Source organism: Oncorhynchus mykiss, chromosome 29 (assembly GCF_057628025.1).
Source record: "Oncorhynchus mykiss isolate SJ-2025 chromosome 29, ASM5762802v1, whole genome shotgun sequence".
Lineage (NCBI taxonomy): Eukaryota > Metazoa > Chordata > Actinopteri > Salmoniformes > Salmonidae > Oncorhynchus > Oncorhynchus mykiss.
Window position 1 is genome coordinate 21,478,964 of NC_143050.1, and position 11,822 is coordinate 21,490,785.

Here is an 11,822-nt window from a genome sequence, read left to right on the forward strand (position 1 = left end):
AATGTTTACATATCTTACATTTCTCATATCACATGTACTGTATATACTGTATTTTATACCATCTATTGCACCTTGCCTATGCCGCTCGGCCATCCTCATCTATATAATTACATGTACATATTCTCATTCACCCCTTTTAGATTTGTGTTTTTTAGGTAGTTGTTGGGTAATTGTTAGATTACTTGTTAGATATTAGTGCACTGTCAGAACTAGAAGCGCAAGCATTTCACTACACTCGCGTTAACATTTGCTACCCATGTGTATGTGACAAATAACATTTGATTTTATTTGAAGTTCTGGTGGACCCGCTTCCTGCTACTGCCGGCCGGGGGGGCAAGACGTGTGGTGGACGGGAAGGAGCACTGGGACATCTACAGGGAGGGAGGGGGCAGAGAGGGCACCAGGGAGTGGGCCCTATATAGGTGTGTATCAATTTAACCTTTTTTTATTTTTTTATTATTATTTTCTTGCTGATATGTAAGGTAAGATGCTTATGCTTCCGAAACCGTACCGCAAGCGATGTGCGTTAATGTTCAGACCGAGAGTCGGGCCTCTTAACAAAACTCCCCCGAACAGAGGACGTCTTCGTCCAATAACTCTTATGTTTAATGTAATGGAACTGATCTAGGGCTAGGTTAAGGTGAAAGGTCAAGTGCTGTTGATATGAAGGCTATGGAAAGATTTAAATTGCATACTCCTCGTCTCCTTCTTAACACACATTGGAGGTCAGAGGGGAAGAACCTGCGAGTAGATGCGAGTAGTATGTCTTTCCCATGCCTGAAGAGCAGAGACCCTAATGAGCTGCTACTCTTTTTTCAAGTCAAGTGAATAATAAAGAATAACTTTAAAAAACAACAACTTATTTCACCTTTATTTAACCAGGTAAGCTAGTTGAGAACAAGTTTTCATTTACAACTGCGACCTGGCCAAGATAAAGCAAAGCAGTGTGACACAAACAACAACACAGTTACACATGGAATAAACAGTGTGTGCAAATGAGGTAAGGCAACAAATAGGTCATAGTAGCTGGGGTTTGAACTTGCAACCTTCCGGTTACCAGTCCACCACGCTTACCACTAGGCTACCCTGCCACCCCAGTATTCATGCATTCTTTTGTTGCAGAAATGAATACAAAATAGATATCAATCAATTATTAGGTGGTCTGTTCAGGATGTCTAATTGCATGAGGATAAGGTAATGCCAGTTTCCCTTCTCTGTGACTGGTAGCTAGACCTTCTTCTACATAAAAAAAAAATATATATATATATATATATAACAGACCTGATAATATACAGAAGTGTGTCATACACCTCTTGTCCAGTATCCTTCTACTCATCTGCTTGCCATAGGGCCCAGTTACAGCGTCATGTCTCTGGCATACAGCTTTTGTCTAATTGACGTCAAAAGTTGATTAATTAACTGTAGCTAACCCTAGGCTTAGCAGAGTTGCCAACAACCGGAAGTATCTGTTTTTTAGGGATAAGGCTAATTCAACCTAGCTTCATAAATTATCCTAACCAGCTACGTCAATTTAGACAAAAGCTGTATCCCTTCTAGACTAAACCAAGTAACAGGGAAGAGAGGATGGAATGTGAAGTGTTTTCCTTTTAGGGATGGATGAAGGAGGGAACGCTTCTGAGCACCATGGAGGTCTTTTGCACCTTTCAATTACGTTTATACATTACAATGGTTGGCATAAGTGCCATCATAGCTACCATTATTCCCCTATCATGGCTTTGGGACTGGGCAGATGTGAGTGAAGGCACTGCTTTTGTCCTCCATGTTCTCCTCGCCATCCTATTTTTGTAAGCTTTCCTTCCATGTCCATACTACATGTAAGGACTGGAGAAGTTACTCTACCTAGCACCACCAATGATATACAGTATACACATAATTGGCGCCAACCCTACACGCACGCGCCCTCAGTTGCTGCAACAGCTCGAGGATGCAGTACGTCGCACTGCGCATGCACGCTTGCAGCGCACGTTTCTATTTTTAGAAAGTGACGTCATCATGAAATATCAGCGGCAGCCTTCGGCCCCCACACCGGATAGACTGGATTGACTGGACGCTTGCAGTAGCACCACAGGCCGCAGTAGCCATCAGAGATAGAGAGGGTTTGGAGCTGTTTACTGATTGTCTCCCTTCTAATTTGCGCCTCAGACATTAGCATTAACAGAATTGCTTCACCATTGTTTTAGCTAGGTCTTATGTAAGCGGGTATTTCAGAGAAAATCCGCAGTTACGTTTGATATCAGCAGGAAAATACACATCCGTCTATTCGAAAGCAATTGTCGATAGCCTGCTTCCTGTATCGTGGAACTGACTGCCCGACCTTCGGCACATCAACAGCGACAATGGCAGATAGAGAGCAACTGATCCAGAGAGCCCGTATGGCTGAGCAGGCGGAACGGTACGATGACATGGCCTCGGCGATGAAACAGGTACTAGAGACGTCATCGTTCTGCACAATGCATCTCACATGAAATAATTACATAATGTGACAATCATTGATATCAGTTTGTAACAAAGGTCATCAGATGACATCATTCAATGGTCATACAATGTAGTATCTTGCTAACTACGGTAGCTAGTTAGCTGGGTTTGTCTTTCATTATGGAAATTATTTATAAAGTATCTGCATAATCAAATCAATGTGAAACCTGGTGCACACAACATCAAGGTTATTTTGCTTCTGTTACTGTTATTTTGTCATATCGTTTTGAGAAGTGAATGTAGTAACTAACGACCTAGTTATCTATATCTAGTTAAGAATGAAACTGGTGGTGGTCTGGCTTCGTAGCTAGCAACGGCTGGTCGATGCAGTAGCACCAGTCAAAATGAACATAGGCAAATATTGGGTGCGTTCGTTCACTAGTTACAGCACTTCGGGCTAGTGAAAAACTAGCTAGCTAGTCCAAGCTTGAAAGCTGGTTTTACATGACCTGTAATAGCTTAACGAAGATAGTCATGGTGAACTTTATGCCAGACAGAGAAAAATGTTCTTAAATAACTAGCAAATATGATGGTGGAAATGTATGAAGGACCAGATTTCGCGCCTTTGCGAATGCACCCACACATATCCTGTCTGCAAGAGGGTCGTCACTTGTTACCACAGCCACAAATGGCTAAACCCTGTCTAGTTCTACAATTGATCTTCTTCTTAAAATCTGATTTGAAACCTTAAGTACAATGCCCACCCTATGCCTAATCCCTATGCCTAAAAAGCACATTTTTGTTTTCATCAATGTATGACATTTTGACTGGTAACCAGTGACAACCCTGCAAGGTCCGCTGTATTGATGCTGGTGGATACATTTTCAGCTATTGACTTAAATGCTTCCGGTTGTTCAAAAGGCATAGAAGTATCTTTATATAATAAAACAAAAAGTCTGGTTCAATCAAGCACAGCTTCATTCCCAAACACAGCATACTGTACATCTCCACCTAGATATGGATGCACCCTGCAACTTCACACCTTTGTCATGGTGAATGTGTAGGTCCTACCAATGTTAGGCCAATTTCTTAGATTTATAAAAAGTATATGATATTGTAGCATTTTCACATCCTGTCAACAATTAAAAAATATATGCCATTTAGCAAACACTTTTATCCAAAGTGACTTCCATACTTGTGTGGATACATTTTAAGTATGGGCGGTCCCTGGAATGGAACCCATTATCCTGGTGTTGCAAGAGCCATGCTTTACCAGCTGAGCTATTTAACACTTCTATGTCCTCACCAGGTGACTGAGCTGAGCGAGCCTCTGAGTAACGACGACCGCAACCTACTCTCTGTGGCCTACAAGAACGTGGTGGGGGCCCGGCGGTCCTCCTGGCGCGTCACCTCCAGCATCGAGCAGAGGGCCATGGCCGACGGCAACGACAAGAAGCTGGAGCTGGTGAAGGCCTACCGGGAGACCATCGAGAAGGAGCTGGAGACGGTGTGCCAGGACGTGCTCAACCTGCTCGACCAGTTCCTCATCAAGAGCTGCGGAGAAGACCAGCTGGAGAGCAAGGTGTTCTACCTGAAGATGAAGGGCGACTACTACCGCTATTTGGCCGAGGTGGCCACAGCCGAGAAGAAGACCTCCGCTGTGGAGTCCTCAGAGGGAGCCTACAAGGAAGCCTATGAGATCAGCAAGAGCATGGCGGCCACCCACCCCATCCGGCTAGGCCTGGCCCTCAACTTCTCTGTGTTCTACTACGAGATCCAGAATGCTCCAGAGGAGGCCTGCAGGCTGGCCAAGGAGGCCTTTGACGAGGCCATTGGACACCTGGACAATCTGAACGAGGACTCCTATAAGGACTCCACCCTCATCATGCAGCTGCTGCGGGACAACCTGACCCTGTGGACCAGTGACCAGCAGGACAGCGAGGGGGGAGAGGCCCAACCCTGAGACCTCCTCCTACCCCCAGATAGTCTTTAGCTAGAGTTAGACACTCCCCTTCCCCTTGTTCTCTACTATTTTCTGACCTTTTCTTCTCTATTCCCTCTATTTTCTTCTCTTCCTAATCGCTCACCTCTTTCTCTTTGTGCCATTATAATGCTCAATTAAGGCCTCATCAGGAAGAATCTGTTCTCTAGTGGCCTGTCGTTTTGTCCTACATTCTCACCTCTTCCCCTGCTGCTGCATTCACCTTCTCATACTGTCCTCCTCAACTCTCTCCCTCTTCTCTGTCCTCCCAAGGCTTTCTGTCCCTGGCCCACTTTCTGTGCACTAGTGCTATTTTGTTTTTTATTATAGTCATTCCATCCCATTTTTGATTGTTGCTGATGATGAACTGAATGGTTGGTATTCAAGTGGCATTTCCACAGGATGTTCTCGTGAGGACAATCTATCATCATGATTATGTCTGTAATGCTAATTAGGGAAATGTTTCATTATTTTGCACAGCATAGTGCTATTTACCAGAATGTTGTTGTGCTCTCCTCCTTGACCTGTACCGCTTCTATGCCCCCCCCCCCCGTCACTGTAAGATGTCTGTCTGTTGTTTCTCTCCATTTCTTGCCCTTTCCACTTTGCCCTCTGACCTCTGTGTGCACTGTTAGCCCCTGTGAACGTATTCCAGCCATCTTCCGTCTTGAAATGTCCGTCTATGAATGTTGATGGGACAGTGTCTGGAGTTTTCAGTTGTGCAAGTACATTTGTTTATTATTATGAATCATGCGTGGTCATTTAAAGAATTCCATTAAAACATAACCTACCATGGGAACTTGTGTGGGTTCATGCCCTGTGCTTCAGAGTAATTTATCATTTCAACAAATGGCCTTGATTTCTGTCTTTGGTGTGCTGTTTTATAGTGTGTTTGTGTGGGCATGTGTACATGCTTTGTGTGCAGACATGCGTGTGTAGCCTATTCTGTGGGAATTCTTGGATGAACAGCATGATTGTGCGCGTTAGTCGCTGAGTGAATCTGGCCCTGCAGTCATGAGCAATTTGGTCATGTGTGTTTCTTTTCTCATTCAGGTATTACACACAGACACACACTGATTTTGTTCACTGTGTAGGATTTTGTGTTTTTGGTGAGGATGTTGCTCTCATGGTATTCCTCCCCCTGATGGACAAAGTCAGAATGGGTATCTTGGTGCAGTATACATTTCCAATTAATTATCGACACACCTTTTATATTTAACTAACTTAACCATTTGTTTTAAAAAAAGGCTAGTAATAAGTCTAATACTACCCATTTTTGTGTTCTGTTGCAAATGTTTTGCTTTCATGTGCACAACTGAACAGAACCCTGGCTGGTTTCACCATCCTTTTTTGAGCCTTGCGGGTTCTTTTTTTGTCCTCTGCATTTAACCATCTTCAGCTCAACTCAATAGCAGCACCTAGTGATGGTTTTTGGTACTTGTACTCAACTACAGGGTTTATAGTGTAACAGCTCAAGTAAAGTAATATGCCCTACCGTTCAAATGTTTGGGGTCACTTGTTTTTGAAAGAAAAACATGTTTTTTTTGTCCATTAAAATAATATCAAATTGATTGGAAATACAGTGAAGACAATGTTGTAAATGACTATTGTAGCTGGAAATGGCTGATATTTAATGGAATATCTACATAGGTGTATAGAGGCCCATTGTCAGCAACCATCACTCCTGTGTTCCAATGGCATGTTGTGTTAGCTAATCCAAGTTGATCATTAGAAAACCCTTTTGCAATTATGTTAGCACAGCTGAAAACTGTTGTCCTGATTAAAGAAGCAGTAAAACTGGCCTTCTTTACACTAGTTGAGTATCTGGAGCACCAGCATTTGTGGGTTTGAGTACAGGCTCAAAATGGCCAGAAACAATGAACCTTCTTCTGAAACTCGTCAAGTCTATTCTTGTTCTGAGAAATGAATGCAATTCTACAAAACTAATGATTTTGTACAACGCTGTGTACTACTCCCTTCACAGAACAGCGTAAACTATCTCTAAACAGAATAGAAAGAGGAGTGGGAGGCCCCGGTACACAACTGAGCAAGAGGTCAAGTACGTTAGTGTCTAGTTTGAGAAACAGACGCCTCACAAGTTCTCAACTGGCAGCTTCATTAAATAGTACCCGCAAAACACCAGTCTCCAAGTCAACAGAGAAGAGGCGACTCCGGGAAGCTGGCCTTCTAGGAGATAGTTCAGGCTTTGAAATAGCTGAGATAAAAGCACAGTGTCGGGATTGAAGGATCAGGCGATACCAAGATAGGAGAAATACAAGGATATTGTGAGATCATACTGTGATATTACAAATGTTATATATTGTAGACACTGATGCAACTTTGTGAACAAGATTGTTTGTAGCTGTGATTGAGATGTGACAGATAATTGTTTATGAAAGAGAAATACATATATTTTTTTGATAACAGCACCTCACACACACTCAAGTCTTCACCAGCAACCTGATGAGGAATGACGGAAATACATATAATTCTATGGATAGCAGCACCTCATCACACACAGTCAAGGAGGAATGACGGAAGGACAGAGTAATAATTAACCCACTATCTGTGTGTGTGTTTACTCTGTGGGTGAGGTAGCGTTGTGGAGAAAGTACCTTTTTGGTTGACTGAACTTAGAATTAGTTAACTTGTTGAAATAAACCATCATATTGACAGAGGTCATGGACTAGGCTTGCAGTCAAACATACTATACTATAGCGATGTCCATTAACATACATCTAATGCTATTGTTATTATACTGAACAAAAATATCAACGAAACATGCAACAATTTCAAAGATTTTACTGAGTTACAATTCATAAACTCAGCAAAAAAAGAAACTGTCAACTGCGTTTATTTTCAGCAAACTTAACGTGTAAATATTTGTATGAACATAAGATTCAACAACTGAGACATAAACTGAACAAGTTCCACAGACATGTGACTAACAGAAATTGAATAATGTGTCCCTGAACAAAGGGGGGGTCAAAATCAAAAGTAAGTCAGTATCTGGTGTGGCCACCAGCTGTGTTAAGTACTGCAGTGCATCTCCTCCTCATGGACTGCACCAGATTAGCCAGTTCTTTCTGTGAGATGTTACCCAATCTTCCACCAAGGCACCTGCAAGTTCCCGGACATTTCTGGGAGGGAATGGCCCTAGCCCTCACCCTCCAATCCAACAGGTCCCAGACGTGCTCAATGGGATTGAGATCCGGGCTCTTCGCTGGCCATGGCAGAACACTGACATTCCTGTCTTGCAGGAAATCACTCACAGAATGAGCAGTATGGCTGGTGGCATTGTCATGCTGGAGGGTCATGTCAGGATGAGCCTACAGGAAGGGTAGCACATGAGGGAGGAGGATTTATTCCCTGTAACGCACAGCGTTGAGATTGCCTGCAATGACAACAAGCTCAGTTAGATGATGCTGTGACACACCGGCCCAGACCATGACGGACCCTCCACCTCCAAATCGATCCCTCTCCAGAGTACAGGCCTCAGTGTAACGCTCATTCCTTCAACGATAAATGCGAATCAGACCATCACCCCTCGTGAGACAAAACCGCGACTCGTCAGTGAAGAGCACCTTTTGCCAGTCCTGTCATGTCCAGCGACGGTGGGTTTGTGCCCATAGGAGACGTTGTTGCCGGTGATGTCTGGTGAGGACCTGCCTTACAACAGGCCTACAAGCCCTCAGTCCAGCCTCTCTCAGCTTATTGCGGAAAGTCTGAGCACTGATGGAGGGATTGTGTGTTCCTGGTCAAAATGGCGCCGGAGGAAAGATTTTTTCTTCAACAAGCAAGACGCACAGGACATTCTCCAAACACCCGACAGGGCCAACATCCCCTTTATTTGCAAGAGGAAGTGACGCAGGTACAGAGGACAAAGAGCCGGATGCCTGGTCAGGACCCGGAAAGGCGCCAACGTGTAATCATTGGACAATAAACTAGACGAGGTACGGTCACGAATATCCTACCAATGGGACATCAAAAACTGTAATATCCTATGTTTCACGGAATCTTTGCTGAATGACGACATGGGTATATTTTCGTGGCTGTTTATTTACCACCACAGACAGATGCTGGCACTAAGACCGCACTCAGTTAGCTGTATAAGGAAATAAGCAAACAGGAAACCACTCACCCAGAGGTGGCGCTCCTATTGGCCGGGAAACTTAAATCAGTTCTACCAAATTTCCATCAACATGTTAAATGTGCAACCAGAGGGAAAAAAATTCTAGATCACCTGTGCTCCACACACAGAGACGCGTACAAAGCTCTCCCTCGCCGTCCATTTGGTAAATCCGACCACAACTCTATCCTCCTGATTCCTGCTAACAAGCAAAAATTAAAGCAGGAAGCACCAGTGACTTGGTCTATCAAAAAGTGGTCAGATGAAGCAGATGCTAAACTACAGGACTGTTTTGCTATCACAGACTGGAACATGTTCCGGGATTCTTCCGATTGCATTGAGGAGTACACCACATCAGTCACTGGCTTTATCAATAAGTGCATCGAGGACGTCGTCCCCACAGTGACTGTACGTATATACCCCAACCAGAAGCCATGGATTACAGGCAACATTCGCACTGAGCTAAAGGGTAGAGCTGCCGCTTTCAAGGTGCAAGACAATTACCCGGAAGCTTACAAGAAATCCAGCTAAGCCCTGCGACGAACCATCCAACAGGCAAAGCATCAATACAGAGCTAAGATTTAATCATACTACACCGGCTCTGATGCTCGTCTTATGTGGCAGGGCTTGCAAACTATTACAGTCTACAAAGGGAAGCACAGCTGCAAGCTGCCCAGTGACACGAGCCTCCCAGACGAGCTAAATCACTTCTATGCTCGCTTCGAGGCAAGCAACACTGAGGCATGCATGAGAGCATCAGCTGTTTCAGACGACTGTGTGATCACGCTCTCCATAGCCGACGTCAGAACTTTTAACAGGGCAACATACACAAGGTTGCGGGGCCAGACGGATTACCAGGACTTATGCTCTGGGCATGTGTTGACCAACTGGCAAGTGTCTTCACTGACATTTTCAACATGTCCATGATTGAGTCTGTAATACCAACATGTTTCAAGCAGACCACCATAGTCCCTGTAACCAAGAACACAAAGACAACCTGCCTAAATGACTACAGACCCGTAGCACTCACATCCATAGCCATGAAGTGCTTTGAAAGGTTGGTAATGGCTCACATCAATACCATTATCCCAGAAACCCTAGACCCACTTCAATTTGCATACCGCCCCAACAGATCCACAGATGTTGAAATCTCTATTGCACTCCACACTGCCCTTTCCCACCTGGACAAAAGGAACACTTATGTGAGAATGCTTTTCATTGACTACAGCTCAGCGTTCAACACCATAGTACCCTCAAAGCTCATCACTAAGCTAAGGATCCTGGGACTAAACACCTCCCTCTGCAACTGGATCGTGGACTTCCTGATGGGCTGCCCCCAGGTGGTGAGGGTAGGTAGCAACACATCTGCCATGCTGATCCTCAACACTGGAGCTCCACAGGGGTGCGTGCTCAGTCCCCTCCTGTACTCCCTGTTCACCCACGACTGCATGGCCAGGCACGACTCCAACACCATCATTAAGTTTGCAGATGACACAACAGTGGTAGGCCTGATCACCGACAATGACGAGACAGCCTACCGGGAGGAAGTCAGAGACCTGGCCGGGTGGTGCCAGAATAACAACCTATCCCTCAACGTAACCAAGACTAAGGAGATGATTGTGGACTACAGGAAAAGGAGGACCGAGCACGCCCCTATTCTCATCGACGGGGCTGTGGTGGAGCAAGTTGAGAGCTTCAAGTGCGTTGGTGTCCACATCAACAACAAACTTGAATGGTCCAAACACACCAAGACAGTCGTGAAGAGGGTACGACAAAGCCTATCCCCCCTCAGGAAACTAAAAAGATTTGGCATGGGTCCTGAGATCCTCAAAAGGTTCTACAGCTGCAACATAGAGAGCATCCTGACTGGTTGCATCACTGCCTGGTACGGCAATTCCTCGGCCTCTGACCGCAAGGCACAACAGAGTGTATTGCGTACGGCCCAGTACATCACTGGGGCTAAGCTGCCTGCCATCCAGGACCTCTCCACCAGGCGGTGTCAGAGGAAAGCCCTAAAAATTGTCAAAGACCCCAGCCACCCTAGTCATAGACTGTTCTCTCTACTACCGCATGGCAATCAGTACCGGAGTGCCAAGCCTAGGACAAAAAGGCTTCTCAACAGTTTTTACCCTCAAGCCATAAGACTCCTGAACAGGTAATCAAATGGCTACCCGGACTATTTGCATTGTGTGCCACCCCCAACCCCTCTTTTACACTGCTGCTACTCTCTGTTTATCATATATGCATAGTCACTTTAACTATACATTCATGCACATACTACCTCAATTGGGCTGACCAACCAGTGCTCCCGCACTTTGGCTAACCGGGCTATCTGCATTTTGTCCCACCCACCACCCGCCAACCCCTCTTTTACGCTACTGCTACTCTCTGTTCATCATATATGCATAGTCACTTTAACCATATCTACATGTACATACTACCTCAATCAGCCTGACTAACCAGTGTCTGTATGTAGCCTAGCTACTTTTATAGCCTCGCTACTGTATATAGCCTGTCTTTTTCACAGTTGTTTTATTTCTTTACTTACCCATTGTTCACCTAATACCTTTTTTGCACTATTGGTTAGAGCCTGTAAGTAAGCATTTCACTGTAAGGTCTACACCGGTTGTATTCGGCGCAGGTGACAAATATACTTTGATTTGATTTGATTTAACTCGGGCAGTTGTTGTTGCCATCCTGTACCTGTTCCGTAGGTGTGATGTTCGGATGTACCGATCCTGTGCAGGTGTTGTTACACGTGGTCTGCCACCTCGAGGACGATCAGCTGTCCGTCCTGTCTCCCTGTAGCACTGCCTTAGGTCTCACAGTACAGACATTGCAATTTATTGCCCTGGCCACATCTGCAGGCCTCATGCCTCCTTGCGGCATGCCTAAGGCACATTCACATAGATGAGCAGGGACCCTGGGCATCTTTCTTTTGGGGGTTTTCAGAGTCAGTAGAAAGGCCTCTTTGCCTCTTTGCCTACCGTCTGTAAGCTGTTAGTGTCTTAACGACCGTTCCACTGGTGCATGTTCATTAATTGTTTATGGTTCATTGAACAAGCATGGGATGGAGATCTGTGGATTTTGGGATTTTTACGAATTACCTTTGAAAGACAGGGTCCTGAAAAAGGGACGTACATTTTTTTGCTGAGTTTGTAAGGAAAATCAGTCAATTTAAATGAATAAAGTAGGCCCTAATCTATGGATTTCACATGATAGGGCCACCAACTGGAGAGCTAGGCCAAGCAGAATTAGTTTTTCCCTACGAAAGGG

The 11,822-nt window shown here is 44.8% G+C and overlaps 1 protein-coding gene across 1 annotated transcript; it reads left to right on the forward strand.

Annotated features, from left to right (window-relative positions):
- The first annotated feature begins 2,071 nt into the window (after positions 1 to 2,071).
- LOC100136200 (14-3-3A1 protein) lies at positions 2,072 to 5,216 on the forward strand. Its single transcript, NM_001124476.1, is given in 4 exon segments — positions 2,072 to 2,444; positions 3,746 to 4,230; positions 4,233 to 4,240; positions 4,242 to 5,216. Coding segments are annotated over 4 exon segments (738 nt in total). The 5' UTR covers positions 2,072 to 2,357; the 3' UTR covers positions 4,400 to 5,216.
- Positions 5,217 to 11,822: the final 6,606 nt, after the last annotated feature.